Raw genomic sequence first — 22,967 nt, forward strand, 5'->3', positions numbered from 1 at the left:
CCCTCTCTGATGAAGGGTCTAGGCCCGAAACGTCAGCTTTTGTGCTCCTGAGATGCTGCTTGGCCTGCTGTGTTCATCCAGCCTCACATTTTATTATCATATAATAAAATGTGAGGCTGGATGAACACAGCAGGCTCAGCAGCATCTCAGGAGCACAAAAGCTGACGTTTCGGGCCTAGACCCTTCATCAGAGAGGGGGATGGGGTGAGGGTTCTGGAATAAATAGGGAGAGAGGGGGAGGCGGACCGAAGATGGAGAGAAAAGAAGATAGGTGGAGAGGAGAGTATAGGTGGGGAGGTAGGGAGGGAATAGGTCAGTCCAGGGAAGACGGACAGGTCAAGGAGGTGGGATGAGGTTAGTAGGTAGGAGATGGAGGTGCGGCTTGGGGTGGGAGGAAGGGATGGGTGAGAGGAAGAACAGGTTAGGGAGGACAGGTTGGACTGGTTTTGGGATGCAGTGGGTGGAGGGGAAGAGCTGGGCTGGTTGTGTGGTGCAGTGGGGGGAGGGGACAAGCTGGGCTGGTTTTGGGATGCGGTGGGGGAAGGGGAGATTTTGAAGCTGGTGAAGTCCACATTGATACCATTGGGCTGCAGAGTTCCCAAGCGGAATATGAGTTGCTGTTCCTGCAACCTTTGGGTGGCCATTACAGTGTCACCAAAGTCAAAACTATCCCTTGAATCCAGTATTTCTCTCTTTCATAGTTTAAGTACAATATCTTACAAATGCAGCAAGTTCTACTTTATCCTTCACTCAAGCAAAAGTAAATCATCGCAAGCTCACCTCTGTCATCTTCATTGGTTTGATCTTTTATTATCAATACACAATACCGATGTTTTACCAGTGATGAAATTACAGAAATCATACAAAAATTGATCCTACACATCACCCATTTGCATCTGAAATTCCTGCTACATTGACTAACCATCTGTTTTCCTAATTGCTCTCATAATCCAAAATACGACTCTAAAGCAACAGTTAAATTCATTCAATAATTTTTTTTGGTATCACCATTAATATTTCTCTCTGCATGTGAAGAAGAAGCTTTTTTAAGAAAAGAGTTTGTTTCCAACTTCACAATTTATGGTATAACAGTATCTCTTGTGACAGGCAGGTCACGAACTAAAAGCAATCACTTTAAACTCAATTCTGTAAAAATTGTAATCGCTATCAAACTAAAAGGATCACAATCATGATTTTTGCTTCTAGTTAATTTAATGAGTACTATTGATTTCAGCTTCCTTTTACTTGCACTTCCTTTTCATAATCTACTTTAATTCTTCTCTATTCCCCCATGGACCTTCTCTGGTTGACGTCATCACAAGTTGGGAAATCAGGTTTATAATCCACTACCAAACCTCTAAAAACAGCACTTTAAAACTGGTTTCGAAATGGACAGTGCAGACAACCCAGAATGACTATATTACTGCCTCCTTTCGACCCCTGCTCACTGCTGCCTCTCTGCACAATAGATAAAAATGGGAAAGAGATACAAGTTTTCTGAGGGAGATGAGTTGACCAGGAGTAAGCTGCAATGAATGGAGACAGCATGAAACTGAAATTCAGAATGAGTACCTGTTTCAAACTGCGAAGATGTTCTTTTGCTGTTGCTGTTGCAATGATGACGCGGCTGCTGGCAGCACTTAGTTGGAAGGAGAGGGAAAGTCCAGCCACTAATTGGATCCCGAGGTCCGTGACAGACACCTTCTCCTCAATCACCGTTATTGTCTTTTCAGCAAGGATTGAATCAGAAAGCGGGGATAGTACCTTTGAAAAGAAGAAATTTCAAACCTAAATACATATTACTTCAATTTCCTGCGTAGCGTCAAAGCAAATTCTAATTACCCTTTCCACTGTCTAAGCACAATTACCAAAGTAGAAAGCCATATTCTTAACCACCACTAGTTTGGTAAATGCCTTAAACATATTATCCTGTTGCTAATTTATGTTAAATATTTTAACAACTGCAGTTACAAAGATGTTAGCACACTAGTTACTTACAAATTGAAGCTGGACTATGAGAGAGTGAACTTTAATGGATACAAAATCTCTTCACAGTAGTAATTATGGACAGGGTAATGCTGACCCATTGATGTTATGTGCCAGCATCGTTCTTAATCAAATCTAAATCATGAGTTAATTTCCTTCAGTATTGCTCATGTTCAGTGAGATAATGTGTTATGTCCATGGAAAGTTATGTCATTGTGAAAGAAGTGCTACAGACAAGCAGGAAAGGCTTGTAAAGCTTCCCAATTTACATTCAAAGTACATGAATTCTTACTCATTCATAATCTAACATACAAACTCCTGGAAATGATATGAATGCAATATTGCAGATAGTTATGATGCAACATTAACTGTGCTCTGTCATTAGTGCTTCTAATTGCTGAGTGGCAGAACAATAAGGACTCAGGATATTGTGGAGACCAATGTCAATGTGTAACTTGACTTGGGACCCTTACATAGGGCAAGGGTTCCTCAAACAATGTTAGATGATTTAAAAAAAGCAACTGGATGTTTTAACAAGGAACTATCTCAGCTTTGACTTTGCCCATGCATTGTTGGATGAGTTGATACTCTTTACCAACAGTGCTAAAGGCGGCAGTGCACTTCCTGAACACTAGTAACTAAACACTCATTAAGAATGATGTATTCTTTCCAGTATATAAACAACACAAAATAGATAAGGCTGACATTTGGTGGAACACACATTCTTATGAATAGGACAATCTTAATGTGTATGTAATGCATCATTGTAACAAACGTTGGATGCTTAATTGAGTTATTATAGCAGCTGGGTATTTTTTTAACAGTTCAGTGTTTCCCTGTTGTAAATGTTGGTACTTCTCAGATGCCCCCATGGCTCATTACATGGTTTAATCTCCAAAACTGAGCAGAAGCTAGAAATTCTGGAAGGTCCAAAGTGAGATTATGAGCAGCCTGGAGAATCTAATCATAATTCAACAATTGAGCAAAAAAGGCAAATATTTGCTTTACGTTGTCAAAACAGTGATCTGAAATTCTTGCCTAATTCTTGTAAACTAAAAATGCTATTTGTAGCTTATTATTAGGTGATAGACATTATTAATTTCCAGAAAGAAGTTTAAAAACTACACAATTTACGTTCGTGATTCTTCAGCAGTATGGTGTTCTTTTCAGATCAGTTGAACATAATCCTATTGGGTACAATGCATTGTGGCCTATGGAAGTAAATAAAGTGTTTTCAGATTTTTAAAAAAAGTTATAATTTTCTTTTGGGATTTATGCTGTGCTATTTCAGATGATTTTCAACAATCGCACAATGGGGCTTCAATTTACTGTCAAGTTATCGTCTTTGATTTTACCAGTTGCAGACTTTCAAGTTCAGATATTGTTTAATGAGATGGACTTTGATTATACTGGATTCTGCCAATGTATTCCCTCCAAACTGCCAAAAGCAAAGGCCCTGTTCTGACCAATACGTTTCATCTCCCTTTTCAGGTTTTGGCATGTGCATTTTACTGGGGAGCACATCAGCGCTGCGTATAACCTCTGGGAATGTCTTTCGTACTTTCGATGATCACACTGGAGGGCTCCTCCAGAATAATCCAAACAAAGTCTATTGTGTTGGGTCCTTTGATAATCCATGTCATTGTATTCATTCTAAGTTCCCATGGAACGTCCAAACAACCAAGTCTAGGTCACAGACCTCGAGCAAGGGGAACCATTAATCCATCATTCTCAAAAATCCTTAACAATCTACACCAAAGTTGTACACACTGAGATTGTAATTATTTCAATCCTTTATAATGCTGGACAACAATAGTTTTGACTGGTGCCCTAAATTTTGAGTACATCTATGTAGCATCTTGGTCAATAAAAGGCTTTGAGATCTGTGAAGCGTCCTCCCACATAATTACATCACATTCCATCAATATTCAACTTCTGTAAATTCCCCTGTACCTATCTAGTTTCTTCTTAAATGGAACTGCGCTATTTATCTTAATTACTCCGTAATGAACTCCAAACTTACATCAATGAAGTGAACAAAGTGTTTTTTCTGAACTTACTTCTGGATTTGTTCTTTTTGTTTTTTCTTTTCTACATGGGGAAACACATCTACGACTCCCCTAGCTAGCACAGTACAATCTTAAATATCGCCATCAAGTCATGTCAGTCTTCTTGTCTGAAGAAATGAGCTTAAACACATTAAGTTCTTTCTGATAACTGTATGCTCCCAATTCTGACATTTTAAATGGTGTTTTTTTTAACTTTCTTCAGTGGTTCAATACATGTTATTTTTGTGACAATACTATGGCTTTTAGAGGTGTATTTTGCCATTTTGTTTTATGAAGAAAAGTTGAGTCAGAGGTAGTGAGCAGTCTGCTCAAAGCTAATAAAGTAAATAGCTAGTGAGGCCTTGGGGTTTGTTTTTAAGGTATGAACAATAGAAGCAGCTTGAATGGGTGGGTGAAGCTCCGTCAGAATCAGGATTTTTAGTTTTAACTTTCAGCAGTTGCTGGGATGTTAAAGCTGGACTTGGAAGCTCTTATTCCTCTCTCTCTGTTACTGCAAAAAGCTAAAGTTCTCTTCCTGCTGCTACAATTGTATGTCAGACAATCTATTTTATTGAATTTGCTTTTGCCAAGGGTGTGCTTATGGGATGTTACGATATTGGAACAGTTAATTAGTTGTAGTTACCCATATATAATATTTTGTTAAACATTTCAATAAAGTTATAGTTAAGCCAATCATTTTCTAATTTTGTCTGTATTTTAAGTGGAGTGTAAACACAAAAGTATATTTTCCTTAAAATCAAGTAATTGGCCAATTGAATTGCATCTGGAATGCAACACCTTACACTTACTTTTAAAATATGAAAGGAGTTAGGATTTAGGCTATCTTCTTGATATATTTTGAGGCGGCTTGGTCCGCTTCATAACATTTTGTAATGTCAGAGGACAGTGTTCAGTTCTAGTTCTAAGTATGATCTAAACACAGGTCTATGTGAGTTTAAAAATAATCTACTTTTCAATACTATATCTTTAGAAATGATTAATTTAAATGATACAATCCATAGGTTGCACACGCACCATTTTACCATGCAGCAAATGTCTATGAGATGTCAAACCCAAGTGATGTGAGACTCCATTCTCTGTGGAGTGCTGCTGTACTTCATTGCAGCCCAGGTCAATAGATTGATGTCAGAGATAATGGGACCTGCAGATGCTGGAGAATCCAAGGTAACAAAGTGTGCAGCTGGATGAACACAGCAGGCCAAGCAGCATCACAGGAGCACAAAAGCTGATGTTTTGGGCCTGGATTCTTCATCAGAAAAATGGGATGGGGAGAGGATTCCGAAATAAATAGGGAGAGAGGGGGAGGCGGACTGAAGATGGATAGAGGAGAAGATAGGTGCAGAGGAGAGTATGGGTGGGGAGGTAGGGAGGGGATAGGTCAGTCTGGGGAGGATGGACCGGTCAAGGGGGCGGGATGAGGTCAGTAGGTAGGAAATGGAGGTGCGGCTTGAGGTGGGAGGAGGGGATAGGTGAGAGTAAGAACAGGTTAGGCAGGTGGGGACGAGCTGGGCTGGTTTTGGGATGCAGTGGGGGGAGGGGAGATTTTGAAGCTGGTGAAACCCACATTGATACCATTGGGCTACAGGGTTCCCAGCGGAATATGAGTTGCTGTTCCTGCAACCTACAGGTGGCATCATTATGAGCAGGAGGCCCAGAATGGACAATTTGCCTAAGGAATGGGAGGGGGAGTTGAAATGGTTCACGACTGGGAGGTGCATTTGTTCACTGCGAACGAGGCCACCCGTAGGCTGCAGGAACAGCAACTCATATTCCGCTTGGGAACCCTGCAGCCCAATGGTATCAATGTGGATTTCACAAGCTTCAAAATCTCCCCTCCCCCCACTGCATCCCAAAACCAGCCCAGATCATCCCCGCCTCCCTAACCTCTTCTTCCTCTCACCTATCCTCTCCTCCCACCTCAAGCCGCACCTCCATGTCCTACCTACTAACTTCATCCTGACCCTTGACCTGTCCGTCCTTCCTGGACTGACCTATCCCCTCCCTACCTCCCCACCCATACTCTCCTCTGCACCTATCTTCTCCTCTATCCATCTTCAGTCCGCCTCCCCCTCTCTCCCTATTTATTTCAGAATCCTCTCCCCATTCCCCTTTTCTGATGAAGGGTCCAGGCCTGAAACATCAGCTTTTGTGCTCCTAAGATGCTGCTTGGCCTGCTGTGTTCATCCAGCTCCACACTTTGTTATCAATAGATTGATGTGGCAAAGTTGGTACTGTATATTCATTACAATTGCTTCGCACTGATACTAACCTTTCACCTTCAGAAAATGATTCATCAGCAGTCGGGCAATAAATTACACTGATGCAGCGATCTCCCTTTTAAAGTCGTATTTGCAGTATGTTGGGGAATTGGGGTGTAGTGCTTACTTAGCCTCTGGCTAGCCTGGACCTTTCCTAGATGCTAAACTCAATACAAATGCAAAGAGCACAATTAACTTTGGCACCTTTCAGGCTTCACGTCTTTGGACATGCGAAAAACACATTCAAAATAAACATAGAGATAACAAGGTGTAGAGCTGGATGAACACAGCAGACCAAGCAGCCTCAGAGGAGCAGGAAAGCTGATGTTTCGGGCCTAGACTCTGAAGAATGTGTTCATCCAGCTCTACATCTTGTTATCTCAGATTCTGCTGCATCTGCAGTCCTACTGTTCTTCAAAATAAACATGATGTGTTGAACAATTCTTTAAATACTAGGATGACTTAGTGTAGAGTAAAACATGATGCTCTTCAGTTCTTCAGTACATGGGCGAAGCTTATTTATTCAATGCTGCAAGATCTCATATCTTACCTTTCCTTTAGATGTAACATTTTTATATAAAAGAAAACAATCTGTGTACAGTTCTATCATGAATCTTGGTGGTCAAATAAATAAAAAGACTTTTACACAGTGAAAATAAGATAAGTGGAATCCATTTTGTTCACCCATATATTATTTATAATTAGCTTTTATTCTTCGCCTTGAAAATAGTTTCAGGCTTCAGTTCAACATGACCCTATCTTATAAATGTTGCAATGGATACACAATGGTTGCACTTTGCAACTGTCACTAACAGTTTGAGTGAGATTCCTTAAGGAGCTTAGTTGAGACATTCAATAAGAGAAAGGCCAACAGCCTTTGCTGTTATAGGCAATCCCTCAGGAATGTACTCGCTGCATTTCTTGCAATAGACGGACTGATCTAAAGCTATTTTTCCTGCAGAATGGATCCATTAATTCTGAACCAGCATTTAAAAGCTCTGAAATGCCAGTTTTCTCTCACAGACTTAGTGGTGTGTTGAACATTTTTTTTGAGTGGTCCTGGCTGATTTCTCTGGCAGATATATTACTACACAAACATAACCCTAAATTCCCTATTGGCCTGGAGGCAGAGAGAGTAATATTCTGTAGAAGTGTCATTCAACATTGTTTGTTTTAATCTTTAAGGCCAGAAGAGTTCCTGTGACTACTGGTTTCAATGCCATCAGATATATGTCATATATCATGTCTACCACAACATTACACAGTGGCTTTGAAACGAATGCTGAGATTTGGAGATTCAGCTTGACATTGATAAGTTATTGCAAATTTAGCTTTTCCAACAAATCTTACACAATAACCCCCTTTCAACAATTTGTTTAGAATATTCAAGGCAGATCAATTAGATATTGCTGGTCTACACTTAGACATTACGATTTGGCTTAAAGAAACAATGGGAAATGTAAACTGAAATAAAAGACCCTGAAATTATTATTATTTTGTTTATTGTCAAGTGGGAATCAAGCTGACTTGCTGCCAAACTTCTGCAAATGTTGATCTGCAGTAGGTCACCAGTAGTGAAAAGCAGCTGATTATGATAATTCTTCAGTCAAGATTTCCTCCTTCACTTTTGGGAAGTGTTTTCTGACAAATGCACAGTCTAATCACTGTAAAAATTGTTAAGAAATTCATACGTTCTAAAGACTATGTATAGCACTTCGGAAGGACTGAACCAAGCAAATTTTCATGAACGTCCTTCCTACACCAAGAACAATTTGTCACTTGTGTGTAGAATTAAAAGTAAAAACAAGTTTCATTCCAGTCAGTGGGACAATGAATTCGAATGACATATGTCTCATTTATTTTATCAAAGTTATTAAATATTAGACTTAATTCTTCAATTGAATTGAAGACAAAAATATCTGAGATAACCATATAAGTTAATGTTCTTCATGGGAAGTAGAGTTAAGCTATGTAATCTGACAGTGTGATGCACTAAATCAAACAATACAAAGGCATGGTAAAGGACCATAGTGCTGCTCATTCATTAGAGAGTTGATGGGAGGTGGTGTAACTTGAGGATTACCACAGCTCAGGCGAGGGAAGAGGTTGTGAGGAGACTCCTTCATGGTAACCTCGGCTGGTGTGGCAATTGAACCCATGCTGTTGGTGTCAATTTGTATCAGCTATCTAACCTACTGAGCCAGTCAACTAGGTAACTTGGTATACATCATCACAAGAAGTGATGTAATGTCACATGTTCTTGTTCTCTCTTTCAGCCATGTGGCAAGATGATGCCGTGTAGAGCTGTTTCTTAAACAAAGCCAATGTTCTCTGTTCCTGAACAGCCTCCGTAAAAAATATTTGGTAGCATGAGGCCAAGAATATTGCACTAGGTAGTGGACATTAGTTTCAAAATTTTTGCTGTAAATAAAAATTTAGATGAATAAACCACAACTGATCAATGACAACTAGGGGAAGGTTGGATCATCAGTTTGGAATTTGCAAACTGATCGATTTTTGACTCAAACAATTAAAGACTGGGGTGATAGATACCAAATACCATGTTGCAATATGTTCTGTCTTAGAGAGAACAACAATCTGTCAGGGCCCCCTTCTGTCCAAACACACCCAGCAGATGGCATCACTTTTCTTGGGCAATTAACAGCAGCCCTGTGGGGGACAGGTTCCAACAGCAAGGCACAGAAATGACAGAACAAAACTGCTGAAGCAATTGAAAGAAAAATAGCATCTGTAAATTAATTTGCTGTTAATTCACCTGTGAAAATGTGACCAAATGTTATACAACCTTTTAGTCATTCTGACAACTGATTAGCTAATACAAATGAAAATGAATTTGCACTGCTTAAAAGAAAACAACAGATTTACTTAGTTAATCTAATCAAACTGATCTTTTCACAATGGCTGCACTAATATTCAGTGACTAGTTAATTATTATTCTTCAGGAGTTGTCATTTACCTCTCAGGAACTATGTGACCATACAACAATACAATGTTCTGAATACATTAATACCTCGTTCTGCAGCAGATTGCCTTGAACTTTCTGAGAGCAGTTCCTCTGTTGCAAACTGAGGCTGCTTGAGAAGCAATACACTCCAGAGGGCAGGCAGGAGCAGTGCAAGGCTCAGTCATACAGAACAGTCATTACGTCTACTCAGAAAGGCGGAACATACCTGAATCGTGGCCATTCCAAGCTCCTGCCCACTCAGGATCCTTCCGTTTTCCAGCTTGGCGATATGTGGGTTGTCCATTTTCAGGAAGTCAGTCACCAGCTCTGTAATGTCCACCTGCCAGTCACTGCCTAACATATAGGCTAGCTGCCCACCTGGGTCGGAGGTTTCCGCTACAAACTGGGTAAGGACCCTCACCATAGCACGTTGGTACTGAAGAGTACATCCTCTCCCTTTTTTGTCATCATCATCCTCGTCATCACTGTCTCGCGTTGGCCTACCAAAAAACATTGGCATAAGTTTTCCTGGCTTGCAGCAGTACAGTTTCATAGTCATGTACACATTTCAACAGGTAGTATAGGGCATAGGATTTTTAGCTGTATTGGTAGCTGAAATTATTCAATTCACAAGCATCGACCACTTGTCTTTATCAATGTGAAATCTCAGAATTCTTGGTGAAATAGTTCATTGGCATCTGATTAAAAAGCTCAATGTGAAACGTGTGTTGTAACAGGTACAAAGGTAATCAATTATTATCTGTTCGCTCTCAAAAGTATTTAATGCACATAAACAGCGCAGCATGTTTTGAAATAGAATGGACAATATTTCCTCTTAAGTGGTTTCAGCTATATCATCAGTAAGACTGCCTTGGAATTAATTCATGTTGATACCAGGGAAAATGAAAAAAAAATGCAATTTGCCTTACAGATTTATTACAAGATTGTTTGGTTTGCTTGAGGACAGGGTGTAAAAATAGTATAGGATATATATATATAAATGATAAATTTGAGCTTCTGCTGGCTGATTTGTTTTGCTTATTTAACTATGGAAACGAGACCTTTTACAGGGTTTTTCTTCGACATGCCAAGATGAGGCGTGTTACTAATGAGAATTGATTCCAAACGCATCCAGATTAGATACCCGAGACCTAAATCTCCCTTATTTTACCCAGAAATAAGCGCTAAGATGCATTACAGCTTCAAAGAAATACATCTCACTGTGTTAACATGATTCCACATATTACACCAGTCAGCTTTCTGATCTGTACAACTTCACCACGATAGCAGAAACTTTCCAATTGTGAGGTAGTGCTCGAAGGGAACTAGTTAGAGAATTTCAGGTTGAATAATGGGCGAAGGCAATGAATTTTTCAGACTTTGTCTCCCATTTTACCTTCAATTCAGGATGATACGTGGCTTGAAAGGGAATTTATAGGTGTGGGTGATTCCACGAAATGCGCTGTCCTTGTCTTTCAAGGTGGTAGAGATTCCAGGTTTGGAAGATACTCTTGGAAAGCTGCAGAGCATCTTGTATTTACTACACACCGATGACAACGTGCATCAGTGGTTAAGGCAGTGAATGTTGAAGGTAATAGATAGGTTACTAGTGGAGGTGGGTTGCTTTATCCTGGTGTCTAGATTCTTGAATAAGGTATACTCATCCAGACAAATGGAGACGATTCCATCACAACAACAAAATAGAACATAGAACTGCAGGTGCTGGAAATCTGAAACAAAAACAGAAATGGCAGGAGAAACTCAGCAGGTCTGGCAGCATCCACAGAGAGGCAACAAAGTTAATGTTTGGAGTCTAGTGACCCCTCAGTATTCCTTCACAATCCTGACCTGTGTTTTGTAGATGGTGAACAGGCTTTGGGGAGTTAGAAAGTGAGTCACTTGCCAAAGGATTCCTAGCCTCTGACCTGATCTCATAGCAACAGTATGCAATGACTCGTCCAGGTCAGTTTCTTCTCAATGGTAACTCTCAAGATGTTGATAGCTGGGGATGCAGCATTAATAATGCCATTGATTGTCAAGGGGAAATGGTCAGGCACTTGAATCATGTTAATGTTACTTGCCACTTGTCAACCCAAGCTTGGGTATTGTCCAGGTCTTCCTGCATTTGCACATGGACTGCTTCAATATCTGAGTAATGAATGATGCTGGACATTGTGCAATCATCAGCAATCATTCCTATTTCTGGCCTTATGATGGAGGCAAGGTCATTGATGAAGGAGCTGAAGATGGTTGGACCTAGGACACTATCCTGAGGAAGTCGTGCAGAGATACCCTAGAGCTGAGGTAACTGACCTCCAATAACAACAATCTTCCTATTTGCCAGGTATGCCTCCAACCAGTGGACAGTTTTCTCCAGATTTCCACGGGTGTCAGTTTTGCCAGCACTCTTTGATGTAATACTGAGCAAAAGATTAGTCCGCAGGTGCCAAAATTAACTCAGAAATGTGTTAGAATATTAACATTTATCATGAGAGGAATTGAAATCAAAATAGGGAAGTTATGCTTCTCTATTTCTAGAGAAGTAAGAATTCATCTGAAGTCTTGTGCACAATATTGGTCACTATTTAACAAAGATTTAAATGATTAAAGATTTGGGACTATAGCTATCCGGAAGCGGTTGTGAGAAGGCTTACTGGACTCATCTGGGGAGTGGGCAGGTTATCTTAGAAGGAAATGTAGGACAGGTTAAGCTTGTATTCCCTGGTATTTAGATGAGTAAGTGGCAATTTTACTGAAACATAAAAGATCCTGAAGGGTATTGTCAAGGTAGATGTGGAGAGGATATCTCCTCTTCTGGGTGAATCTAGAATTACAGTGACAGCTTAAAAATCACGCTTCACCCATTTTCAAACTGAGATTAGGCAAAATCATTTTTTCTTCGAGGTATTGAGTCTTTTGAATTCTTTCTCAAAAGGAGTGGAAATGGTGTCCTTGCGTATTATTCAGGCAGTGGTACATCTTGTTAAGCAAAGGATTGAAAGATTGTTGAGGGTGGGTGGCAATGTGGATTGAATCTATTGAATGGTGGAGCATCTTGAGAGGCTGAATGGCCCATTAATTCCTTACTCTAATTCTATATTTGTATGCTCAGAAAGCCTCAGTAGAAAACATCTTATTCCATTGTTAGTAATTCTTTCTCTCAGCATCATTGTTCACTTACAACTGTTATTACTATTGCTTCTGTGTCTACTAAGTAATGAAATTATAGCTTTTTTTTAGGTCTCTTTACTTCAAAATTATAGTTAGAATCATAGATTCATGCAGCATAGACAGAGGTTATTTGTTGCTTTATGTCTGAGTTTATGTCTGCTTGAAAAATCTATTCAGCTATACCACTCTCTCAACCCCAACACATGGTCTCAATACTATATTGTATAGAACTAAAACACAAAAAGACCTATTTTTATTTCCAATTTTCTTTCTCTCTGTACAACTCTTATGGAAAACCTCAGCGCTACAAATCAATGGGCCACATAGCACAGTTCCACTTTCTCCTGTAGGCCTGTTCATGCTGACAGTCTTGAGCAACTTTAGGTGATCAGGCCTCTGATTAGTGACAATGCTTAGTGGTCCTTCTAGATACAGTGTGCAATGGTAATTAAATTATGCAATTAAGGGATTGCCAATGCTAAGGAGCATCTCACACTAAACTATCTCAGATTATGACAGCTTTGAATGCCAGACACAAATTGCAATCTTGCAACTTCTTTCATTTTCCTATATGCAAATTTTAAAGCTGCGAGCCGGAGAATAATTGAATCATAGGTTGATTAAACTAAACTAGCTATCACACCGGCTGAGAGAGTGCATGTGGCTTTTGGTAAAAACCTTTATTAATAAATGACCCACATCTATTAGTGGCAATATTAAATGATCCTGTGTTTTATGCTTTGATCGGAACTCTCAATCAAATTAAATCCTTGGTGTTGCCTCACACCATAATCAACTTAGTCTCCAATTCCTGCATAAAAATACAATAAAGGTTTGTAATTATGTCTTCCATAGAATTTTACAGAACAGAAGGAAGCCATTTGACCCACTGTGTCTGTGCCAGCTCCCGAAAGAGACATCCAGCCTTATCTGCACAGCCCTTCTAACTTTTAATTACATTTTGGGAAAATCTGACTCCTTGATAGTGAGTGAGTTACTGTTTAAAATCTTGAAATTCTAACAATAAACACAAAAGAATAAGATCAAAATTAATGCAGAAAAGAATCACATTTTGAACACCCAATTATGAGCTGGAAGATGTGAAGTACAAATGTTTACTTGATAATAGGGATGAAGTTGATTGAAAATAGAGCAAATAGTGGAATCTCATGGTGTCTTTAAAAACACTTCCCAGGAACAGCACTGTAATATAAATAAGACATGAGGTTTTGGGGAGAATTGATACAATACTCAGCACCCTGAGGGAGAGAAAAGCCCGCATTTCATCAGCAATACCCCTTGGATAAGGAACAGCACTGCAAACATCTGACACCTTAATTCACACATTTTATTATTTGAACTTCTAGGTTTGGGATTATAACTTTTAGTTTGGGGATTAAAGTGTTAAATATAAGATAAATGGGAGTCTCTGACTGTAAAAATGGTAACCAATCCTGAAGAAATACAAATCAAATACACCAAGAGTAATTCCAACTTAGTGCTCACTTAATAAAGTCAGAAGTAGAAAAAGAGTAAGCATTAACATTATGAAAGCGAAGGGATCTACACTCAATAAAAAAAAACAATTTTTTTATGCAGGTCCAAGATGGAAAGAAGCTAAAGTCATATAAAGGAGATCCTTGGTGGGACTAGTTAATTGGGAGAGAGGCCAAATATATTCTTTAAAATATACATTCATTCATTTAAGCCATAAACAAATTAGAGTTGTTTTGAAGTTAAAAGGTGATTTTTACTTCTGCTTGAAATGTCCCAGGTAGATGATGTTAACTTGGAGATGGGCTGTGGGAGTTAGGGAGGGTGTTTTGGATTAACTAATAGCGTGTGTTTTTGTTCACAGAAACAGACAATCAGCAGTTCCCTTTAGGACTGGGCAGAGACAACTGCAGCTCACTGAGTGGAGACAGCAATGGGGATAAATGTAATTCAGGCCTGTACCTTAAGCAGAGAAAATACTGAGAACACTATTCACCTCAGAATGCAAGACGATGCTTGAGTTTAGTGTAGAGACAGATTTGTGAGGGAAAAGTAATTAGATGGTTTGCCTAGCATAGAGCTAGACGAAGATGACTACCTGTGGATAAATATCAATTTGGACATAGTACAGGCAGGTTCTTAAAGACTTGCCAGACACAATGCTTTATTTGTGGTGTAGACTGAGGGTTAAATGTTAAGTCAAGCAAAGTTGGAGGTGGATGTAGGGATCTCATTGCAACTTGTCAATTAGCATCATAACATCTTTAGTATCTATCATGGCACATGATAAGGGGATCAGACTCAAATTGTTAACCAGTATTTATAACTTGGCAGTTGTTTGACAACTACTGGTTTCTGACTGGAGAAGAAAGTCACTGATATTAAATAAAGATATCACAAGAACAGACTTTTTGCCTCTATTTCATAGTTTCACTTGAGATGTGTCAACTTCCCATGGAACTGTACAAAACTAGTCAAAGAAATGTGTAATTTCCAGAACATGTGATGCTATGGGATAATTAGACAGGACGCAAGCACATAAGTATGATCACATATTTCACAACGGTGAAATATTGAAACAAAATACAACTGGAAGTTTCATGCAGACTGCAAACACTTGTATAAGAGTTTTAAGATGAGGATCAATAAATGATCAGTTGAAACATGACATCTGAAGAGTCACATCTGCAATGCCCCACCACACAGGACAAATGCCCACATTTGGTAATAGCAAAGAGGTACAACCTGTTATCTTTTATCACCTCGAGACATTAATTATATGTATAATTACAACATTTTATGACAGCATTTATCCTGGAAAATTAATGTAATCCAAGAAGTCAAGAGTCTCCACTAAAACATTCTTTTAGAAATAATATCACCGCAATATTTTCTGAGGGAACATGCGTATTGCAACAGAGATAGTAGGAACTGCCGATGCTGGAGAATCTGAGATAACAAGGTGTGGAGCTGGATGAACACAGCAGGCCAAGCAGCATCAGAGGAGCAGGAAAGTTTGACGTTTCAGGTCTGGTCCCTTCTTCAGAAATGAAGAATTTCTTTCAGAAAATTCAGAATATCTGAAGCAGGGTCCAGACCCGAAACGTTGCAGTGCTAGGATTTCACCTGGAGTTTTAATTATCAATGCTTTCACCTCACCGTTATGGAAATACCATGCCTTGTCCTGACACTATTCTGGTTGGTCATCAAAGTAAAAAAGCATTTTTTTAATCAAGGGTCATTGCTTGATGATGTGAAGCTGAGCTGGTTTTCCTTCTCCTCAGCACCACGCCACCCCATTGCCAATCCAGCTGAGGTGTGCCAGCTCAGCACAGTCCTGACATTTCTGATGTGTGCAGTGCAGGGCCAAAGCAAATGGAACATTGACCGAGTGAACAAAGGAGGGAACCAAACAGTTTAGTTTAATTGGGCATGAACTAAACAAACACAACAAGACTGCAAAGCAGCTCATAAGGTTTCTGATTAAATCAAGCCCTGTTCCAAAACAACAGTATAGAGAGGAAGCTCAGCAGCATATTCTATTTATATGACAAACACTGGAGACATTTACAACTGAAATAAAAGTTGATTACAACAGCCCAATTGTTTTTATTGTAAGTGGCAATGTTAACACCACAATTCTGTCCGCAGGTCTTTGTAAAGGAGTGCAAACATCTGCTGTCATTTGGTAGAGGAGTCAGCAATCTGAACAAGCTGAAACAATGGCTGTAATTTTCACTCTGCTGCTAATTCTTTCTTCTGAACTAGAACATTATAAAATGTGTGGTCTTGTTTTACAGTTTCACAGTAAAAACAAAGCATAGTTCTCACCCAAAATGTTTTTTTTGCATGAACAACAGGTGAAATAATGTCAGGCTTAAATGGAATCTCTAAATTTATACCATTCTTTAAAAGTTGGCAGTGCACTGGAATGGCTTTCCTCAAACTTTGGTTGCCATCAGCAAGCTTTCCCTCGCTCCCTTTAACTCCTCACCCCCGTCTTTTCTTAATAATCCATTCACCTGTCTTGGGAGAGTGGAAATGTTAAGTTAAGAAAAAAATAATGAAGCTTTGCAATCTGTTCACTTGTTTGTTCAAATCAACTGTTGTGAAAGAAGACAGATGAAGGGGTTGATAATGCCAGCATTTTGTCCAATCTGACTGGCAGCCTATTTCCTTTTTGCTGGTTTGGAGTCAAACCAAAAGGACTGCAGCCAAACAGAATTCTAGGCAGACTTCTCTCTTCTCACTTATCATGTTCTCTCACTATTAAATCATCTCAAGGTACAATGTAGTTTTATCTCTCTGTGTAGATAGGCTACAAGGTAACAGGGTTGTAAAGCTGTTAACGGCTCACACTTCATCTTCAGCATCCAACAGTGCAGTAACAAGTAATTAACGGCTTGTACAAACTTGGAATATATACCAATATACGAGCTAATTAGTGTTTAGTCATCTTTGTAATTACTAATTAGGGGCTTGTATAAATAATGTACCAAAAAATAACTGCTACCCTTTGAAGAGCTTCAGAGACACAAATGTTATGTATAAACTGTCTAAACTAATGAAACATAAAAGCTGTAATTTGATTTACTAACAGATTGCAACCTTTTTTTTCAGAATATTATCATAAATTGGAGGGAATGTGTCATACAGCACCCGAGAACCTCTGATGGTACTATGTAAAGAATGAGTAAAGCTGAGTAAAGTGGTATACATGGGTACAATTACAACATTTAAAAGGCTTTTGGCCAGGTACTTTATTAGGAACAGTTTAGATGGATATGGGCCAAATGTAGGCAAATGGGACGAGTTTAGTTTGGGAACCTTGGTCAGAAACTTCGTTGAAAGCAAAGGGTTTGTTTCTGTGCTGTGTAACTCTCTGACACTATGAAATGAGTACTTGACTATTTGTCTTCAGATCCATTGTAAACTCTGCTCCCTCATCGCTGATTCCATCCCTCTCCTCAACCAAGTGCTCTGCTTGAAATCACTGGATGAATCCTTGGCATCTCGATCAGTACTGAATTTCAAACCCATTGGACAGGATATTCCTGAGCTGACAAGGTGTAGAGCTGGATGAATACAGCAGGCCAAGCAGCATCAGAGGAGCAGGAAGGATGACGTTTCGGGCCTAGACCCTTCTTCAGATGTTCCCTGCAGGTTTCACGGTGCCACTATGAGCATAAAGTTTTTCCCGAACCCATCAGAAGGTGGGATCGCTGTCCAACTAAAGATGGAGGTGGGTCTTCAAGGCTGGAGAACAAAAGCAGCTTTCCCCTAGCACTGAAAGGTAGCAGGCTGCTTTCTCAGAAAAGTCAGAAAGACTGCGGCCCAAGTTGACAGAAACCTCTGTCAGCGTTTTTGAATTAAAATAAAGATACACCTAAGCAGCTGAGCCACAGTTTCAGACAGCGAGTCCATCCACATGTTGCCTGTGGATGAAAACAGACAGTCAAGGAGGGCCTGAATGCTGGTCTGGAGCACTCTCACCCTAGATTGCCACCATGAGGCCACCTCCAGGCAGATGCACTGTACTCCAATGCCTCTGCTGATACCCAGAGGCTGATTGAATCATTTCAATGATAGGACTTAAAGGCATTTGACTGGTGTGTAAGCAAGGGGCCTGGTCACCCTGCTGTCCTACCATAGAGAAATCAACTCCTGTCAGGATGGTGTCAGGTCAACAACCAGGAGAGAGCAAATTATCACACCAGTTCACAAACATTTTTCCCTTCAGTTTGAATCACTAATGGGTGTTCATTTCCAGCACCATGACATCATTGCCTCACTTTCCTCCCCATTCCCAGTTAAACTCTCACCCCCATGTGCATCAATTCTGGACTCAAATTCTTCAGTGAGCCTCTTGTACTCCTTTCTGTAGTTTCGAGAACCCTGTGACCTGTGTCCATTCCTGAAATCAATTGTCAATCCTGTTATCACTGGCTTGGATGTTCCCTCAGCACAATGGATATAAAATTCTCACCCTTAGTTTTAAATCCTTCCATGACCTTGCCTCATTTCTCTGTCCCTCTCACCTTCTTTAAGTTCTTCCTATGCCTTTAGACTTCTACTTTTGGTCTCTTGTCTTTCCCCTTATTTTGCCCTTCCTCTGGTACCACAGCTTTCAGTTCCTTTTGTTTTGACCTCTTAGGCCAGTTTACTAAAATTCTCCATCTGTAAGAAAAAACTTAAACACCATATTTTCAACCAAGCTTTAGGTCAGCTTTCCTAACTCAACCCCATTTGCTTGTACTGAGATCAAAGATTTTCCGCAGCTCTCCACAAGCAAGAAATAGTTCCAAGGATTAGAAACTCCAGTTGTGGTTATAAGAGAATATAATAGTTACAGACGCCATCTCCTGCTTACTTTATAAACTATGACCCTACCAAAACAGCAGAAGCATAATGTTGCATTAGAAACAATTTTATTAAAAGGAATGCAGGATGTTTAAGGCAAAACAACACTTCAATTTGGCAGATCATTAGCAGCTGAAGTGAATTGCGAGACACTCTAACATAGCTTGCCTTTGGCATGTTACTATTCATATAGCAGGGAAGATTATGCTAAAGAGAATGATCGGGAATTTATTGCACTTTGACGAAAGATTTTGGTAATACAGTTAATGTTTCAAAATCAATGGTAATTAACTTATGTAATGATGTGATAATGTTATTAAAATATCATCACATGGCAATTTCTATGACACAAACATCATAGGAACTTGGATTATAATTATTTCAGATATTTCTAGCAGCCCTGCAGTCCCAACCTCCATCGAAGGAAACTCAAATTTTAATGCTTTATGGATTTTAGATGGACAATGTAAACAGGATTTTTTGTTCTGATTCTAATTGCTTCCAACTTTGCTCCAACGGTTTATCTCATCTGAATACAATGAAAATTTTTTTAGCCATTTATTCATTCAAATACACCCATTTACATATGAGTATTAAAGTCATCTACAGGGGCAAGGTCACCCTGGGAAGTATTTGACAAGCATTCCTGTTCTGTTGAGGAGAAACAAGGGTCAAAACAGCTGTGCAACAACTTTAGTTTGAACTTGTTGCATGCCACTGAGTGAGTGAGTGACCAATGATCTAATTCAATGCAATTTATATCTATGATCATATGCTTAAAGCAAAATGAAAGTCTTTTCTATAATATGGTGCCTTAGTCAGGCAATTGTGTTTGCCATGTGGGAAATATGGAATGAGATGGGAGTTTCCATTTCCTCCAGACTTCATAACTTGGATATGTAACTTTACATAGCTCCATGGTTTATACATCTTTTTTCATGTGTTTGACAATATGCAAGCAAGGCATGAATGAGGCAATACAGAAAGCCTTCATACAAAATAAAGAACTGTGGATGGAGATCTGAAACAGGAATTGCTGGAGAAACTCAGCAGGTCTGGCAGCATCTGTGAAGAGAAAACAGAGTTAATATTTTGAATTTTGTGACCCTTCTTCCAAACTAGAACCAGCTAGGAAAAGGTGCTATTGAAGTAGATGATGGGGGAATGTGGCTGGGGGAGGAGATCATGGACAGAACTTCTTACTACTTTAGAAAAACAAAAAGTAAATAAAAGTGATAAGCGTCTAGTGATGGGAATGACCTATTTTTTCCACATGTGTGGGATCCATTACAAGGCCCCATTTATAGAAAGTCACTATTCAGCAGTAATTTCTTCATTTAGAGTGGGTTGAATGTGGATCTTGCTACTCTGTAACATTGTTTTGGTGAATAGAAAAAGCCAGATAAGTACATGAGGGAGAAAGGAAAGAAGGATATGTTCATAGGATTGATAAAGTAAGGAGGATGGAGGCTTATGTTGAGTAGAAACACTAGCATGGGCTCGTTAGACAGAATTGTTTGCTTCTGCTGTGTGCATTCCTTGGAATTGTATGTTCAGAATACATTTTCAGAATCAACAGGGCCAGATGCTGAGGGGGAATGCTGTTGGAGGAGCTAAGTATCCTTTAGGCACTTATAATATGAGCAAGCTTAAAACTTCTATTTTATATCTGAAAAGAAAAGAAAAATAACCAATTTTTTCAGCTGTACATTTTCCTATCATTCATACCTTTTATCTGAGACGACAGGGACACGCCATCCTTTGATTTGGCTGAGCTCAGTGTCAGAGACCTCAATCTGAAGGGGAAGACGAGGCACCCAAACAGTAATTTCCAGCGGTGCACTCAAATGTTCATAAGTAAAATTGACAATCGCGTTCACTTTGCCTCTCATCTCCTTGCCGTTCACTAAAACATAGTCACATCTGTCTGAAACCTGTGACAAAGGGGAAAAATCTAATCAGTACAGTAGCATAGAGATGAAAATGCCACTTTACACAAGACAGATGCTGTCACTCAGCTGAGTGGTCCCACACCCAACACTAATATAATCATCTATTAAAGTTATAAAGCTCCTTCATAAATTACTTTATCATCACCTTTGGAAAACAGGTAGTCTAAAATGGTTATACTAATCTTATGAAGAAAAATCAACTGACTTTGGAACGTACAAATTTAGTTAAGTTTCAAGTTACTATTTACCATAACACAGCAGTCCAAATACTGCCCCGTTTTTTTACATATGTCACTTTATGCAACTGGAATCTTGATATCAGCAATTGTTTACATCTCAACCTTTATATCATTAGTTAAACACATTTACAACTAAAAAAGTAATGTTAGTATGTCCTACTGAGAAAATAGATGGCATCACTTTATGACTGAAGAATTGACAATGAGTCTGCAATTACATACACCATTCCAAAATGCTGCACCACTGCCTATATAAAATTAGGATCATAATTTTAGTTCAATTACATTTCTAGAGTAACATTTAGATTAATGTCAGCCAGCTCCAGTCTCAACTACACAAACATGTCATCAGTGTACACTTAAAGCAATTGCTCCAAAGAGCACTGCTTAACAATCCCAACTCAGCTGAAGCTGTCACAGCTCTGCATGAGACAACATCCTACTGACATGCGCTGAGGACTGCTATAAAAATTAACATAAACACACGGCAAGAATGAAAATAACATCAACCAGACAAACCCCAAATACATCAGTTACAAAATTCTTGATAATATACAGTATAATTTCAACCTAAAAGCACACAAAGAGACAAACAAAATAAAAGAAACAAAGAATGAATTACTGGGTTAACTCATTGTTACTCATTCACAATGTGGAGTAGGTAGAATTGTGTAATTCCTGATTTGGTAAATACCCTCTATTAACCATTTTATAAGGATTGGGTGATGTGCCAAGAGGATAAACCAGTAGAATAGTAATCACAAAGCAGGTCGCTCACTCACATTCAATCAGGAAGTCAAATGGAATGTGCTACTAAAATGGATAGATTCAGAACACCTGAATTAAACAAGACTTACTGGTTTGTTCCGGTTTATAAGTTCTTCTTAAGTAATGTATAGTTGCACAGCAGACTATGCATAATGTCCATCGCAGGTGCCCAAACACTGATAAAAATGTTTAGAAAGTAGTCTGGTTTTGCCTTTGCTTTTACTGCATTGCCTCTTTGATCATCATTGTTGTCCCTAAAATATGCTGAGGACACATGACTTTTATTTGACATTTATGTGAATGGTAGTTGCTGTTGGATTTGCATCCGAAGTCAGGACTTAGATATCTAAGTCTCTTATTACAGACTTATCATATCATTAAATCTCTTTGCTACAGTGATTACACCCTCACTACCATTTAACATCTTGATGGCCAACAAGTAGTGCGTTACAATTTGAAGGAATTAAGCAAGTACAGATTTCTACAAACAGTTTATGCAATATTGTTACATAATATTGTGCTTTAGTCAATATTTCACTGCACTTCTTAACTATCCAAAATGTCTGACTGCTATCTCCCCCAAGGATTAGAAAGAGAGATAATAAATATACATGCTGACATTAGAAATTTGTGGCTGTCAATAACATTTTGAGATTCAGCTTCACACCTGAACTAGCTCCGAGCAAGGAATCTAGCTAAATGGTCTAAAGATGTTGGGCTATGTAAGATTTTGACAAACACACTTCAGCTGATGGTGTATGCACGGAAATGTATGTTCTTTAACCTCAACATCATCTGAGTTTGAACTGTAGAAGCTACTGTTCTTAATTTTTACTCACATTATGCAGCATCTAACATGTGAAAGATGGACTGGAAGGGGAATTCATTTGACAATGACAAGAACTTCACTATAGAACAATTTTTATGGGAAAGACTAATCTATCAAATATTATCATTTTGATGATGTAAGTGGTGAAGAAATCAGGAACGTATGACCAGTATTGACCTATATGATCTTGTATGATGCTTTACAGCAGCAAAATACCTATTATGCGCCTAAGCACACATGTGTGGTTTTGGAAAACAGGTGATTTTAGGATGAAGGACTGTTATCTTTGATTAGCTTGTTGCCACAAAAGGGCCCGTTAATGTGAATGCTAGGCAGAACTATCCTTGTTGCAGCAGATCGTGGAGAAAGTCCTCAA

At 39.1% G+C, this 22,967-nt stretch overlaps 1 protein-coding gene across 4 annotated transcripts in view; it reads right to left on the bottom strand.

The window, feature by feature from the left end:
• Positions 1-22,967, bottom strand: part of LOC125464333 (transmembrane protein 132C-like) — a 932,328-nt gene that overhangs the window by 35,822 nt on the left and 873,539 nt on the right. For all 4 annotated transcript variants that reach the window (XM_059655067.1, XM_048556641.2, XM_059655068.1 and 1 more), the window contains 3 exons: positions 20,532-20,737; positions 9,505-9,778; positions 1,573-1,764 (listed from right to left, as the gene is read on the bottom strand). In XM_059655067.1, the coding sequence (XP_059511050.1) occupies positions 1,573-1,764; positions 9,505-9,778; positions 20,532-20,737 (672 nt within the window). The remainder of the gene's footprint in view (positions 1-1,572; positions 1,765-9,504; positions 9,779-20,531; positions 20,738-22,967) is intronic.

This window comes from Stegostoma tigrinum, chromosome 26 (assembly GCF_030684315.1).
Source record: "Stegostoma tigrinum isolate sSteTig4 chromosome 26, sSteTig4.hap1, whole genome shotgun sequence".
Taxonomy (NCBI): domain Eukaryota; kingdom Metazoa; phylum Chordata; class Chondrichthyes; order Orectolobiformes; family Stegostomatidae; genus Stegostoma; species Stegostoma tigrinum.